At 33.0% G+C, this 17,755-nt stretch overlaps 2 protein-coding genes across 2 annotated transcripts; both read left to right on the forward strand.

Moving 5' to 3' along the window:
• The first annotated feature begins 740 nt into the window (after window positions 1-740).
• LOC127855827 (heavy metal-binding protein HIP-like) lies at window positions 741-2,590 on the forward strand. The gene has a single exon (XM_052391642.1). It carries the CDS (start codon window positions 811-813, stop codon window positions 1,282-1,284), a length of 474 nt encoding a protein of 157 aa, XP_052247602.1. The 5' UTR covers window positions 741-810; the 3' UTR covers window positions 1,285-2,590.
• An 8,765-nt stretch (window positions 2,591-11,355) lies between these two features.
• On the forward strand, window positions 11,356-14,207 carry LOC127856286 (heavy metal-binding protein HIP-like). The gene is made up of 2 exons (XM_052392389.1): window positions 11,356-12,038; window positions 12,263-14,207. The coding sequence occupies exons 1-2, from the start codon at window positions 11,507-11,509 to the stop codon at window positions 12,730-12,732; spliced, it is 1,002 nt and encodes a 333-aa protein (XP_052248349.1). The 5' UTR covers window positions 11,356-11,506; the 3' UTR covers window positions 12,733-14,207.
• Window positions 14,208-17,755: the final 3,548 nt, after the last annotated feature.

Raw genomic sequence — 17,755 nt, forward strand, 5'->3', positions numbered from 1 at the left:
TTACAATGAAAGTGTTATCTACTCACAACCAACACTGAAAGGTACTGTGATATTTTACATACACAGTGTTAATACGGTTCAGTACCCTCTCCGTACTTACTTATAAAAATCTCTGTCATTATCGGTCATTATCCATTAGATGTGGGGCACAAAAAGGAAAACAATTATGAGATAAGTTATTTAAAATGTTCCGAGCAAGGAACATACGCATCATTATTCTACGAAACTTTTTATGTACCTTGCGATGCGAGCCGAAAATTAATGGGAACAATGTTAATCCTTATTTGATCACTTAATGTTACATTTGAAATTTGTTTATATCTACGTAAAATTATCGGTAAATTTCAGTTTAGTGCATTGTCTGATTGATCGGCAGTAAGTAAAGTAACACGTGCCTTATATGTTATATAAATTTGTAAAAAAAAACACCACATTAAAGATTATCCGTACTTGTAACCTTTGCCGTTATAGAAGAAAAATATAGAAAACAAAGCATTATATCTAACATAACAAATAATAGATAAGCAGTTCAATATTTATGATGTTCTTTGATTTGAATTAAATGTAATTTAAACGAATAAAATATCTATATTAACGTAAACTTGATATAACTGCAGTGTACTGTGTTGATTCATAGTTAAATAACGGAGAGGGTTACTGATACGCTTTTACACCGTGACATCATTTATACTTTATCACATCCACCGATAACAAATGTTTTAAAAGTTTATCGCCAATAACTCAATTTGACATTCGCGCTTTATCAATCGCAATAGATACAATTTTGGTAAAATCAGTTGTCTCTTAATAATGGCGAAGTATGAACCTGACGAAGTTGAATATTCATGTAGTGATCAGCGGGACGTTCTTATTGAGAACTTGCCAAAAAGTTTCATGGCTCTAGTCGATAAACTTACTGAGCAGGAAACGAAAATAAAAGAACTTACTAAACGCCAAGATCAAGTTATTGTTGACAATACGCCATTGATAGATTTGAAAAAGAGTGAGCTAATAAAAGAAGTCGACTACTTGAGGAGTATGGTGTCAACCTTGGAAAGGAGAGTGACACTACTGGAGGAAAAACAACAGGCAGGACCAGGTGCTGTTGCATTCTTTGCTACTGTGAGCGACGATATAGGTCACCTCCATGATCGGCAACGAATTTTGTTTGACAACGTTCTTACAAACACGGGAGATGCCTATAATGAACACAACGGTACCTTTGTGGCTCCAGTTGCGGGATTGTACGTATTTTCAACTACATTGATGTCCAGCAAAGGATGATATGGGGATTTTCGTCTGATCAGGAATGGGAATGTGATTTGTGTCATATATCCTGACGCTGGTGGAACAAGTAAAAGTTACGATATGGCAACATGTTGTAGTGTCCTACACCTAAAGAAGAACGATGACGTTGCAATTGATAGCGGTATAAACGAGTTTAAACGAGGAGGCGTTAATGGAAAGCATTATTCCAATTTTTCTGGTTTTTTACTGAAGGCGGATTGACAGGCAAAACAACAGGCTTAATTTAGAATATCAGAAACACACGTTTTAAGTCACATTAAAACGAACCATAGCTGTGTGTTGCTGTGATGCTTTTGTATCAAAATTCATGTATACTCTATGGTTTCCAAGATGGAAACGTATTCTATTAAGTAAATTTTAAAAACAGGTTATATTTCATTGTCAGAGAAAAAACAGAATCTTTTCAAAGTATTGACTTGTAAAAAGTATGAAGCACACTTTTGAAATTTACAAAAACGATTTAATCCGATGAAGAATTAAAAATTTGGTCCCTTGTTATTTCGTTTACTGACATCTCATATACCTTCATTTGTAATAGTATCACATAATATAAATAATGTTGTTCACATTTTTTTTACTCTCTGCATTATCAGTTTTCTTATACAATGCAATTCAGCTCTATTAATATTAAACATTAAGTGAGTTTGTATGGTAAATGCTTGTGTTTTTGTTGTTGAAAAATACTTGAAATATATATAGATATGGTTATAAATGTATGTTGAATGTACGACAATTATATTTATATATCTATCAAGTAGCTGTACATGAAATACTTCGTTTATGAAATTCTAAATACTATATGTAAAGCTTTGTATGTATGCATGAAATTTTCTACGTATGTATATAATATTCTACGGAGAAAATAAAATCATGCACTGAAAGCAAAAATACAACTTTTATAGAGATTCTTAGTTCCTAATATAGCACTTTGGTTATTTCCAAAAGCAATTTTATAAGCTTAAAAGCCTTATAATAAATGACATACATAGCAGGGTGGAGCTTTGTGTTCTATGATGATTCATTCATGTATATTAAGAAATAAAATTTTCTATATTTGTCAATATGAAATGCCATTTATTAGTATTTTGCAGCTAGACCTGTGCAGGAGCCTTTTTGTACTATTTAAACGCATTTTTGCTTCCACAAGTAGATATAATCCTTATCTCAAACGGTGCTTCGTTCAACAATGATCTACATTTTGTTATAGCAAAATAATGTCTGTTATTGCATAGTTGTATATTTATAAGTGTTTCGTTTCTACAACGTTGAACTTATTACTACATTCTATTAATATTAATAAATGCAAAATAGTCAAATCGCGCAGGATTGACTACACAGCATAATTCTCTTGTGAAAGTTTAATGTCCACAGTTCATGAAATGTTTTTGCAAACAATGTACCTGGATATGTATGTGTCTGCTTGTTTTATTTGGTTATGTTTGGTAAGAACTGGTCGCAGAAAAGTCGTATATCTAAGCATTAACTTGATTTGTTTAAGTAGAACTACTTTATAATTTATAAATAACCAATGTTGTAGCATACTGTACATATAATCAGCCACGCGCACCATTTAAAAACCATTTAAAAACAACATTATTTATAAGAATTGAAGTCAAATAAAAAATGTGGATCAATAATCCTCAACACGAGCCCTTACTGAAATAAACAAAGCATCCCAAGTTCTTTATACAAGCGCCTTATTGACGCTGATCTCGCCAAGCGTCCATGCATACCATCCAAGCGTCTCAGGTACTCCATTTCTTAGCAAACATGTATAGCCCGTCGACCGGTCGCATCACTAAAAACGCGTGCTTTTTACCTCGTGATCAGGATCAAAGGTGAGCGTGAAACTGAAATAATATATTATACGCAAAATTAAAGCGCCGATTGTTATGCAGTTGTTCGTTATCGTGTAGTCTGGGTAGAATTCCGTAGAAACGTTAATGAAAAGCATATCTGGATTCCGTGGGCATGTTGTAAAAAAGCATAATCTAAACTTGAAAGGTGTGTCCTCTTATGTACATATACTATATGAAATGTGATCTTACTTGTACATAGGAGTAATTAAACCATTTATGTTATACGATATTTGTAGTAACAATATGTGCACTTAAAGAATATGTGAACATTGTTTTTAAAGTTTAATGGCATTTCGTCAAAACTTTCATTCACAAATACCAATACACATGGCAAAGCAAACATTTAGTAATGTATCAAACATAACACATATTAAGCAAGTTATTGATATTACAAATAACAAATTGAAAGTAAACAGCTACTTTTCTGAAGTAATGCAGGCCACAATGTATAGCATAAGAGCCATTATGGAATGAGGCAGGTTATGAATGTTAATTGCTAAGTACCACCTTATTATCATAGGACGCCATCGCATTCCAAATGTGGCAGCACTGACTGCTTTCAACTGTTGGATCCAGAACAGGCGTTGACATGATTTAGAATCTGGATATGACAGTACAATCTCCTTTTCGCACAACGGCATAAGGTCCCTCATTTCCGCTGAATGTAACGTACCCATTTAAATACCTTCTCTGCCAATTAGCCTTTTAATTTGCCGTTCTATCCTGCCTACGTCACATTGCAAGGACATTGCAAGGACCTTATTTTTTGCTTTGCTGCTGTAGATTTTAAAGGAGAAGTTAACGAGGCATGTCAGCATGTTTGTATATTGATTTCGTAAAGTCCATATACATGGCTAACAATTTTTATATGAGGCCTGCGTTTTTCTCGTAGACACTTTCGATATTTTTCATAAAATGCGATGTTGAGAGAAGTATCATCAGCGCGGTTCTACCTTATAAAGTCATCCTCATCGAGCAGGAAACCATCTTAAAGTGAAGTTGGGGGTGATTCATATAGTTCCTGTCGAGATCCCCATAACTCAGTCGCCTACTCCTAGGTATGGCAAAACTGCAAACACAAATGAGCATGTTAGATGTGTCATTTGCTATTCTATATTTAGATAACAAATAAAAAGACCTAATGGAATTTATGAAGAAGGCATAAATCAACCAAAATATTTACATGCATTTGATAATGCTTCATGTTCTTTGTTTCAGCATTTCACACCGATAACATTCAGATTGTTCAATGGACTTGTAACTGCATGTTGAAATAATGGTAATTTCTACATAATATATAACATACTACTGCAGTTGTCGTCTCGAACATACAGTTACCTGTAAAATAGGATTAACTTCTGTTACATGAAAGTAACATTGTAACTCAAAAATACTTCCATAAAACAGAATTCTTTTCATCTGAATCCACCAATTACAACACACAATACCTGGGAATAAGACAAAATTTTAATATTACCCAAGCTAAGACACCTTATTTTATTACCTTTCATAGACATATATTATAAATTGATTAACAAGCACCTGTTTAAAATACAATTTTTAGATTTAATATTTTTTGTTCATCTTATTAAAATTAAATTATATAATTATTTCATTAAGTTTAAAATGAGTCGTGTATGAAATCGAAATTGATAAATTACATTATATATTAAATTATCAATTAATTAACTCCATAACTTATTACACTAAATCATTGTTTTCTAATTAAGCACTTTTTTCAACGGTTTAACTACTTAGAATAACCCAACAATTATTTATACTATTTATTTCTAACAATTCACTCTTATTTACAAAAGAAATATTGTTGTTTCCAATGAAGACCAATTATAAATGTTTTTTATGCAAAGTTGATTATTTTGGGAGGGCTAATCTTATCTGATACCAAACTGTGTCTGCCATAATCAACTTGAGATATATCCACTGATAAGGCATATTTCAACACCCATATGACAATAGACTAGAAGGCATAATTGGCAGCCCTGTATGGAATGAAACACAATATTGGTAACTGGTGTCAATTTGATATCTTCCTTGGGTGGATTTTATGGATATTTGGGAAAGTTTTGGAAGGAAGAAATGAACCTTTCTCTGATTGACCTTGTATTAAATCCAGATAATTTTCTGAGATATGCTAAGTTTTTCATTGTTTATGAACCAATATTAATGAGGCACTTAACCATCATCATATTATACTAAAATAACTTTATTGTAATTAACATGCACAGCTTGAATTTGAGCTTTAACTCTATTCTAATACTAACCATAACACTTGTCAACTGTCATCAAATGCTTGAAATCAAGCACTTTCGATATATCTCTCGTCTCGAGTCGCAAGCCTTTGTCCATTTCCATTTCTATATAACCAATTTATCTTTTTATTCATTTTTGTATAATGTCAATAATCTTGGGTAATATTTCTTTATAAAAAAGCAAGTTTAACACAGTTTTTCAATTATACTATCATTGTCCCTTATTCACGCAACTGCAAAATAAGTTTAATAAAGTCCGTAGTAATTGTCTTATGTTGAGGAATTTCACTAAGCAAATGTGAGCAAAATCGGTATAGCTTAAATCATTCAAAATATGGGAGTTTTTTTCGATAGACAAAATAAATAATGGCAAGTATGTGAAAAAAGGCGTAATTTAAAACTTGTACAATTTGATTGTTTAACGGAACATCATTATGAAAATATGGGAAACCATAAAATTAAATTAGCAATTTTTTAATAAAACCATGATCCATAGTAAGGACAGTTTCAATTATTGCCGGTTCGTAATTATCTTCCTTGTGCGACGTCATTCAAGGATAATCGATTGTATCGATTGAAAGCGAGAACATAGATCTAGCATGACAATGTTTGTTTTCAACGATGTAAATGGACTCAACATATGTACGAAAAGGTTTGTACTAACCTAATTGTCAATAATGTTTTATTAAACTTATGCAATTTTGATATTTGGTTTATAATGCTGATAAAGCAGCGGTATTGTTCATGTCTGGTATATGTTTTCGCGATGCCGGATCATTCAAACACACGATTTTTTACTGAAACAAATCCTGTTCAGGAACGTCGGTATCGATACAACAGAAGGAAACATTGCCTTATTTCATGTTTCATGATTAAAAATACTATGACCTCATCAACAAAATATATTCACATTTTGGATATTTATATTTTGAAGTAACTAATAGGCACTCAAACCTTGCTTTTGTACCAATGGTGCATTTGTTTTAATTGAAAGCGAACGGCATCCAATGTAACATCTATAAGTTTGTTAAAAAGCTATTTGTTTGATTAGAAATTGTACATTATTATACCGCATTGTGCATTTATCTGTAAAATATCCGCCAATAGGAAGGTTATGAAAAAAGAATTTTTATCAACAGATGAATGGCCACAAATATGTTGCCAAGAGTTACACAGCCACATCAAAATCAGACTCAAAACCAAATGGATCGTAAGTCCATGACATTACAATATCACTCTAGAAGAAGCCAATGGTAAATTGTGTAGTAAATTGATTTGTTTAAAAACATTTATGAACATTCAATACATATATCAAACATATTTTTAATAAATTGGATAAAACACATCCAATTTGTTAATCACGTTTGTGGAATTCATAATGCTGATTTCAATGATTTAAAATAAAGGTTAAATTGTTATCAACTTGTACATGTTTTAATTATTAGATCTTCATGCACTTTCAGTCAAACATGATCAGTTGTGTTCCTAAATGTTGAACCACTAGCTTCGTACTGATAGACGGTCATGGGCTGTCCAGTATCAGACATTTCTAGCTTATGGTGAACCACTTCGAGCTGTTTGGTTTAATAAAATATGAAGCTGAGGGAAATCTTGTGGAACGTGCAATGTAGAATATATTTTTCCACATATTTGATTCTGTCATTCCGTTTTTTCTGTTTTGGACAACTAATCAAATTTGGACGTTGTGTTCATAGCTCACTCTTTTTCAAGACCCAATTATATCATGTCTTTGCGACTCTGAACATGAGACCCATTTCTTTAACAACCATGCAAGATGGTTTAATTTATGACAATTTTTATACAAAATTAAGTAATCATTTAAGGGGTGTTGCGGCAGTTTATTTTACCGAGGATATAGTTATAGCAACACCGATGATGCTATTATCACAACTCAATAATTTTGTTATCAGTATCATCAGAAATGACCCAGTTGGTTCATAATACAATTGTCAGTGGTTCGATCCCAGGTGGGGTTAACTTTTGTTATACTTCTTTTTCTTTCTTTAATTTAATTATTATTTCATCATGGAGCTCTTTAGTCCTGTTGTTTACATTTATTAATTTAAAGCATTTAATAACAAACTTCAAAACATGCCGAAATATGTGAACAAGTACATGTAAGTTGTTAATGATTAAGGTCGAGTTTGATACTGCATGGTATTATGTTTGTGATTAAATATTGTTTTTTTTTATAAATGTCTTTTGGTAATCTGTTGTGATCCCAGTTAAGATTGTAAACAATGTCTAATGTTTATGGATATTTCTAAAAATCTATGTACCGGTACTTGGGTTTTGCCTAATTGCTGTATTTTATGAAAGTTGACGTAGACGGTAGGGATAGTTTAAACAAAACATCTCTGTTAAAAGTGCGGTGACCCCCTTTATTTATTTGTGTTTTATGATGACAATACGTAGACAGAACAATTTTAAATTCCATTTATGTGGTTACAATAGTACAAAATGACGTTTTTCGGGGTGACATAAAAATTATAAAAATTATTCTTGTTTAAATTTTACTTGTGTACTCCATTCTATTGATAGTGTGTGGTTTACTAAAATGATGTATGATGTATCTTAGCTTATATAATATCTACATGTTGCCAATGTCATAGGTTATTAATTATTTTACGCAATAAGAGATTTTTCAGTTTTATTGAAAAAGTACATGTTATATAATGGTGAATAAAATCAAAACAAGGCCGGCGACCCTATGTTTTTATTTCATTTTTCATATAGTATTTGTATATATAACTTAAATATAAATTATGGACAAAATCTATTAAATGGAAAAAAATCTGCAAAACTGCAGCTACACACCTTCAGTTGGTATTTTCAGTTGGTTTTGCTTCTTCGAAAGTTTTATAACATTGTATTAATATTCTACAAAAGTACAATGTACAACAGGGTCCAGATGACCATTAAATCTTTCAAAAACAGCTATTTCAAAGAAAGCATTTTAACTTACATTTGAATCAATGGGATATGATATGATATATGCTACAGATGGGCGTAATCCTTGGAGTAAAAACAATTTATAAACAATTATATAAGCTTTATTACAACAGAAATATGTTAAGATGAGCACAACCATTTTTTCAACTCTGTAATTTATCATCTCACTAGTAGTTGAGGTAAAAACATCCATAGGGATACAGCTGCAATTTGTTTTTAAAGGCAGGTTTTAAGCACTAAAATTCCTTTACAAAAATTATGTAACCTATACAATATACAATATTGATCATATTTAGATCAAACCATCTTTAGAAAAACTAACATTGGAGATCTTATGACATTGACAGCTTAAATTTAAAGCATTCCTGAGATTTGCGGTTATCATTATGGTACCTGAATATGTCCTGGATCTATTCAGGCCACCAATGTTAATGTACTCGCATATATTTATTATAAAACTATGAGTCTTTATAGTGAACTCATATTTTAATTAAACAAGCAAATCTTGTGACAATCACATTCGTGTATTATTGTGCTTTCTATCTTTTTTCCCCCATCTGGTTAAACCTTGGTACAACGGTGTTGTAAACAAAGCATTCCGGATAAATTTATCCCACTTATTATCCAGGGCTTTATGCTGCTGATATAAAGCCATTATGAGTATGTTCCCAAAGGCAAAACAAACATTTTTACACCACTCCAGACGTTCAGTCAAAGAATCCCCAATGAACAGTTTCAGTTTTGAAAGTTTAGCAAGAAAGAAATTTCAGTGTGAAAAGAAGTCGTACGTTTTATTACTACTTCCCCTGATTAGTTTTTATTCACATCATTTCTTATGAATAAAATTTCCAAAAAATTTATTAAGTTTTACTTATACTTACTATTTTTCCAAATAGAGGTGAATGGACACATCAATTCCCATTTTCAATGGTGAAGGTCATGTTGCCAAAGTGGTAAAAAACGCTCAAATTATTTGCCCATGATCAATACTATTTAAATATTTACGATCAAAGTTTAGTGGTAACAGTACGAGATTTGTCTTGCGACACACCAGGTTATTTAATGGTATGTTTAATCTATTTTCACACTTCAACGAACTTAAAAGAAATATGCGTCGATACAATATCATAATGAAATATTTGTGCAACTTACGCATATATAGTGCAAGAGACGTTGATATTATCAGCGACACTTTACAGTTTTCTCTCTGGCGGATTTTCATCACCTAATTACGTCTCATCCGGCTACGGGATACAACTCTAACACAACTAAATGCGAATTACTGAAATGGTCTTTTAGACCCTTTCGGTTATTGCCGGTTCATTATAATCTCCCCTGTGTGACGCCAATCGAAGATTATCGATTGTATCGACTATAAGCGAGAACAGAGATCTTGTTTGACAAAGTTTGTTTTTGACGATGTAAATGGACTCAACATTCAAGTATGTGCATTTAATTCTGTTTTCGATTTACACAAATAAAATAAGAGCAAATACAAACGTGGGGGAGATCATGATGCGAGGTTGCCAGATTACGATGTGAGATCGCTATATTTATGTCGACTATTCGCATCGTGTTTTTGCAATGTGGAAAACCAATGACGAGAACACGGGGTCACGATGTGATGACAACGTTTACGTTTTAAAGATCTTAATGTAACTATTGTGATCTTGCATGCCGATCTCGCGTTCTCGCATCGCGATTTCGCTCCTTTTTATAGTGTTTTTGCGATCATGTCCCTGTAATTCAGATATTGACAATACGAAACAACGAGTGGACAGTAGTTCAAAGTATAACTTACTTTTGCGTTAGGGTTAGAACATCCGCCTTTAATAGAGAGGAACCAGGTTCGATCCCCATACAAGAGTGTTTAATATTTGCAATATATTTTGCAACGAATTCAGGTAGAGCGATATCAATCATTTTACATATAAATATTACAATATTTATACAATTGTGGTAAAACACCAAGAGGTTTGGCGAAATAATAATCATCCTGTAACATATTGAAAAGTCCTTGTCTTTTTGTCAGGATTTTCACACGAAATTCGTTTAGTCCGATATGAGTTGAATTATTAATATTCAAGTACTTTTAAAGCTTCTATAACGCTCAAAATCAGCGAAAATACATATGCGAGTTCTCCCAAAGATCGATGCCCCGTCTCGAACCTGAAAGAATCCGCCTTTTCCATCCATTGCGTGATTGAGGGCATTGTTTAAATGTGTTATCAATGTTCTTTCCGTAGTCTCACTCGTTTACGTATTACATTGTTCCTCTATTTGACATGATATATATATGAGATCCACACGTAGGCTTTCACGGTCGCGCTCAAGCTAATCATTCTTACTTGAGGCCTATACAGCCGCTATGTCAGCGCCCTCGGAGATGTGTTCGAGTATCGAAATGCGCTCGACAATAATGTTTATTGGATCGATTTTATGTCTATGTCCAATGTCGTCAAACATTGGTCTTATCCAATATTTTAACCTGTGTTCGATTGCAGTTCGCTCTTCTTATGACCTCATGACGTCCTGTAGTGTTGATTGCGATCCTGTATCCGTCGGTGCCTTGCAGGGTTCCATCACCGATTTTGTTACACCAAGTTAGTCACTTACTGAAAAATAAGTGTTTCACTGGACGGGCGTATTCACTTTGGTACATTATTTATTGTTCGAATTTACGCTGTCATTTTAACTGCTGGTCATTTCATTATTCTGATCATTGTTGTGACAACCCATTAAAACTAACTCTGAAGAAAAATCATCCACACACCGTTATAAATCTTAGTTGTCAGACACCTCCGTTTTTTGCCCAAACAATTATTTGTTCGTGACGGTCGTAATTTTCCGTGTTCATCATCGTTTTGTCGAGTATCGCCATTCAACTGTTCCGCAGTCTAACGCCTGCATAATATATAGGACATATCTCTCACCGATAAGGGTCTTAAACACAAACAGGATGTACCTATAGTAGATAAGAGATGTATAGTGATGTGAAATTGATACGTGCAAAATAAGAGCAGTAAAGAACGCAATTGTTTTATCATTAGACACGCTTTATTTCAAATCAGTGTTCAAGTCAACTTTTGCTAATGGATGGTTATAGACATACTTTCTACAATAAGATTATGTAAGTACAAAATGTTGGTGGTTCAGATCGTATTGTTTACTACTGCTATAAGCTCATTGCGTGCGTGTCCTCATTCACGACATGTAAATGTTGACAATGACCTGTTAGTCGACCTTATCAAGCGAATTGAAGAAAAGGATGAAGCAATCAAAGAGCTACAACAGAACCAACAACGTCAAGAAAAAATTGTAGACAAACTGCGCAGAGATATCGATCAAATAAAAATGGAAAATGGAAAATTACGAGAATCTTATTTGAAGTGCGAAGACCAAATTGCGTCAGTTAGTCTTAGTGTTCTATATATGGTACACGAATTCAACACTACTGACACTTTTTTGAGTGAATCCAAAAATACCAAAGCGTCGACCACTGCTAAATATTTTGAAGACATATTGATACACAATTCGAGTGTAACACTTGATCAAGTTTCTGCAACAACCAAACGTTCGCGACACCCAAAACCTAATACACGTCACGAAGATTATCGTAAACAAAACGGTATATGTACTATTTTACTAATACAGTAACCGGTGTATATACTTCCATATTAGTTAACATTAGTTAAAAAGATTATAACGTTCTCAATAGAACATATTTTATTTTACTTAAAGGCTTCCGGTCTAAACTGCTGCTCATATTTAAAAATACACTCCCCCATTCGATATTTATTCTTTAAGATTCTAACAAAATAGTATTAATGGTAAATTATAAATGTGTTTCAGAACCTGATTCATATGGAAACACCATAGGGAAAAGGCATGCTGGAACAGATTTGGTGGCATTTTTTGCTACGCTGGACCATCCCGCATCAAATCTTGGCGTCGGTCAGAATCTGAAGTTTGATAATGTAATCACCAATATTGGTTCAGCGTATAATCCGCATTTCGGGGGATTTATTGCCCCAGTATCCGGTGTATACGTGTTCATGTCCACATTGTTGTCATTCGCAGGACATGAGGACAACTTTGAACTGAAGCGCAATGGAGCTACTGTCTGTAAAATGCATGTTGCCGGTACAGGCGGTGGTAATAACGATAGTACTTCAGGAAGCGTTGTGCTCTATCTAGACAAAGGAGATGTGATCGCCATACAAAACATCAACTTAGGGGAAGGCGTTCTTGGGAATCAGTATTCTTATTTTTCAGGATTTCTTTTGAAACAACTTGAGCGCAATCCTTCTCTTGTCGGATAAGTATGCTTGTTGACTCAAAATGAAATCAAGCTATTACAATTTGTTAGTAATTGGTGTTTAAATGGATTTATTGTTATGTTTCCTTACATTGTAATACAACGATTATTGTATTATGTTGATAATATTATTGCCCCAATTTGTTTCCCTAAAGAAACACGCTTATAACACTATTTTATGTTATAGTTTTCACCGCAAATAGCATGATGATTATTTCTAAATATTGTAAAAAAACTAATAGACCTTAGGGTTTAAAAAGACATACACTCGCTCGGCTGTTACAAGCTCGTCAAATAAAAAGCTGCACTACTTAAAGTACAGTGCACAATTTTATATCTTAGATAACGGATCTAACGGGCGGACACTAAAGCTATCATAAATTGTATGAATCTGAGACACCGTAACATTCGAACGCGTCTTTTGTATGCAACAACTCAATACCAATCTCTTGAAAACGGGAGACGCACCATTCACCGCACGGATGGGCTCGGAAAGGAGTGTCAGCAAATGAAAATGGGCCGTGCTCTGTGAAAATGGGTTTAATGCATACGCGTGATGCATTCCCAGGCCACACACCTTTCTTCCTATTGGATTGTTGTTAAGAAGAGACTTTCTTTAAAATATCAAAGAAGCGGAAAGTGTCGTCCCTGATTAGCCTGTGAGTATTGCACAGGCTAATCTGAGACGACACTTTAAGTGTATGCATTAAACCCCTTTCCACAGAGCACGGTTCATTAATATTCTATGGATTCACACGAGTTTGAGCGAGCTTCATGTACGTCGAACATGTCTGTCGATCCGAACCTTTTCCAACTTAAGGGCAAAATAAAAACACGATAGCGGTTACAATACGCGCCTGGTTTAATGGAATGCTTGCGTGGTGTAGAAGTAGAGCGTTTTCGGTAACCAAGAAAGGACCCCGGTTCAAATCCCTCAGCAGGCTAACGCTTTTATGTGATGGATTCTTCCTGATCGTTGTGGATACGATGCAACCATTATTTTTTAATGTGAGTTGATAATTTACTATCCATTGTTTTCACATATTAAAACATATGTTTTCAAAATGGAACTTTTGTGCAAATAAAAACAAGGCGATTCTGTGTTTTTTGCTTGGGTTAACAATGTGCACGTTTATGGGTCCGATTGCTTTCGTTAACAAAAGACTTATAAGCAGTTTAGGATAGTCGTTTAGTAATGAAGACATTTTTCATAATTCGTGTAACCTATTAAATTCTTAACGGCAGCATGTTATGGCCTATTAATTTGTGGCAAAAGTTCTGCCCCTGAAAGTGCAGCTGGAACTTTATATGTTTGCCATAAAACAGGATATTTGTCTATTGTTAATGAATGATATCTTATAAAAAAAACTGTCTCGTTCAACGTTTGTATTATCCTCTAGCTGTTTTTAATGCATAAAACAAACTTATGCATATAGATTGGTATTCTTTTTTGGTTTAATAAAAGGGAAGATAACAATACTTGTGTGCTTATGTTTTTCTTTAATCTTCTTTTAACAATCATTTAGCATCATACATGGATAAACCATGTTTTACTTTAAATTAACACCAAATTAGTTAACATGAGTGCACTTTATAAATGAATGGTTTAGGAACAAAATCGGAAAACAAATCGACGATAAGCAACTTGGAATTGTTAATTGTTGAGTAATTTTTACCTAAACTGTATTTTTGGTTGCATAAAACATGCGCAGATAAAAAAACACAGCAAAACTGTTGTATTAATGATGATTACACTGCCATCCAAATATTGCTAATTTTCATTCCCTTGTTAATTTATCTTTGTATAAAGATGAAGTTACACTTGATGTTGTAAATTATACATGTACATTAATCAACAGTTTATGTTGTAAATTATATATGTACATTAATCAACAGTTTTACAGATGCAATACCCACGTAAAAAGATATATTCTTAACAAACTTAATGCACTTCTGTGCTACTTTGTTCAGGATGATGCGCTGGATAGAATAAGGATAACTATTATTATAATATTTCTGGCAAAAAAGCAGCATTGACACTCCTACATTAAAGATTTCGAAATGTGGCGATGTTAAATCATATTTTTAAAGGTAAACTTCATAACAATCTATCAAACGCCAGAAAAAAATGTTCTGAACATGCATACTATTGGTAAAATGGGTGTAATCTAGTGGTTTCGTCAATTAAAATGCAGGTTATTATCAACTAATAAATGTTATGTTAAAAATGTAGCAATATATCATCTCTTATTTTCGTCAATTAACAGTATACCGTCATAGTAAACATTTTTTTGCAAAAGAACTCATTTATGTATTGCTAGGCAAATGAAATAAATTTACATCATACCAATGTTACACCGGATTTATATGACATTTATTTTACATCCGAAGATTGTATATAGATCTAGTAAAGTAATTAATGTAATGTACGTAAATATGATTCGTACTCAAAATAGCGTTCTCATGATAGGCGCAATGGATAACAGGATTCGACACGTCTGTGGCCACAATTTACTTACAGAAACAGTGTGTATATATTAAATACCATGCATAGCACACATTATTTAGCATGGTACAATTATAAATACTTGTATGTCTAGATAAGTCTTACAACGAACCACCATTATGACTTACTAAACTGTGATTATGAATTTCGAGAAGCAGTGCGCGGCGTTGTGAAAAGGAAACTGTCCCTAACGCTGGAACACGCTGTCGGTCTACGACTGAGAAAAGGCGGGGAATAAACTATAATTGTACTTATAACCTTTCGAATACACACATTCTCAAACCATGAACTCCTACACGAACCCAATACATTACAAACATGTTTATTTGTCCGAATGTTAAGGAAAATAAAATTGAATTTAGGTGGAAACATTTTTCGAGCACGCATGTGTGTGTTATCGTGTGTGTTCATAATTACTCGTACTTTTCTGGGCTCCTCTTGTATCAGGTTTAGTTGTATGCAAAGATAAACCATTCATTCCATTAGCATTTGCTTGTAGCTATTATAATACCTGATTAGACCACACATCATGATTCGATGCTTTATTGATAAAAAATAAAATAAAATTTAAAACAAAAACACAAATCCATATTTTAGTGGAGTTATTGAATTTATTCCAGCATGGTAATTCTTAATTGAACACTCGGTATTTATTGTTATTCTAACATCATTTTTCAAAAAAGTATTAACTTCATGTCGTAAATTGAATCACACTCTTGCATATAAATGAATTCGTATAAATGCATTTTAGTAATACGAAAATGTAAAACGGATATATTTTAATAAAAGTTAAAGAACATTGTCTACATAACATACAGCTGTTATGTCTTTAATACAAACAATAAGGCTACCCAATCGTCACCGACACTGTCTTTAAGTTATAACAGCAATAATTCATTTCATTTAACGATTTAAATGCCGAACTTGCGTTTATTTCTCAATAATTAAACAGATAATTTCATCCGGACCCTTTTTTGAATCATTCTAGCATCCCAAGTTTAAACGTCATCACTCCGTCGATATGTAATAATATGTAAGGAAATGTCTAAGAGCTCTTATTGTAGTTGACCTTTCCTAAATTTATGTTGACATTGTGTCGCTGTCCATTTCAGTCGCTCCATTTGCGGACGAGAATAAAAAAAGTACATGCTATCTTCCTACACCAACTGCAAATAGGACTTAAGTGCAGGAACATTCAAATTGCGTTCTTGTAATCGACCGTAAATCAGTTATGCACTTACAATGAACGATCCTTTAACAGAAATTATACTGCAATCGAAAGCAATTAAGTAAGTGCACCTCAAAATAAATGAACAGTTTTGGAGATACTGTTCGTTCACTGAACTGTACTAGTTAACTGGCCTTTTTTCTTGAAGACAAATCCTCTTAATTTAAAGGAACATGTTAAACCAAAGTGTAAAAGTGCAATGATTAACTATTTAACATTAACTTGTTTGTAAATTTGTAACTTAAGAAACGACTGCAATCCTATTTCTGTAATTATTTATTTTCGATTAAAAGTATTGAATTGTCATTTTTATTTGGTATACCCTAGGCTGGTAAACTTCATATCATTCAGAACATGTGCACTTAACTTGGTCTTAAACGACAAGATAGTGCAGCTCAATTTTGGTATTGTTGAATGTTAAAGGACTTCCCGGTAAATCAATTATGACTTAGAATGTCGTTTCAACGAAAGGAAATTTTCAGTCTTGGCCTCTTAAGGTGCTATATTTAATTCAACTTTTGAGTGAGAAATTATCAAAACGCACCATTCAATCCTCAGAATCATCAGATAGTCTTACATCAAAGTAATAGAAAGAAGAAGACTTTCTGTCATAGAAGCTTTACAACTGTCAAACCTAAGTTTTTAAATTAACTGCCTTTAAATTTCAGACAAAGAGAGCCCGTTAATTCTTTTCATACATTTGAAAACGCATTCCTTTACAGAATAATTTTCATTGTTTTAAAATCAGTTGTCGTTAGAAACACTATAAACACGAATCTCTACATACATTAATTTGTCCTTATATTTAGGGGAATAAATCTGTAGTATTTCAATAAAAAGTGCAATGAATGTTTTGTCTTAGTAATTCCTTACTTATCACATTATGGCATTACCAATATTCACTTGTTCCTTCCTATGCAATAATATTAGATAATACAACCTTTACGTGCCTTTGTATTTGTTGTACTTATTGACCATTGTAAAACGCCGTTGAAACTGTGTTAAATTTGTATAAATAGCCGTTTAAGAATATAGACAGGTTTAAAGTGATAAGTATTGAACCAGTCTTTTTGAGTAAAAAAAAGATGACATCAATCAGTGCGAAGTGTTCAAAATAAAAAAATTGCGATGCAAAACGATTTTTGAAGATAGAAACATAATTCCTAAATATATTTAGCAGGATTGTCACACAAAATAATCAACCTGTGGAAATCATCTTCCCGCTGTTTTATAAAATTTACAGTAATTGAACTTTGCTATCTATAAAACTTTATGACATCCACATATTGTATC

This window comes from Dreissena polymorpha, chromosome 13, assembly GCF_020536995.1.
Source record: "Dreissena polymorpha isolate Duluth1 chromosome 13, UMN_Dpol_1.0, whole genome shotgun sequence".
In the NCBI taxonomy this organism is placed as follows: domain Eukaryota; kingdom Metazoa; phylum Mollusca; class Bivalvia; order Myida; family Dreissenidae; genus Dreissena; species Dreissena polymorpha.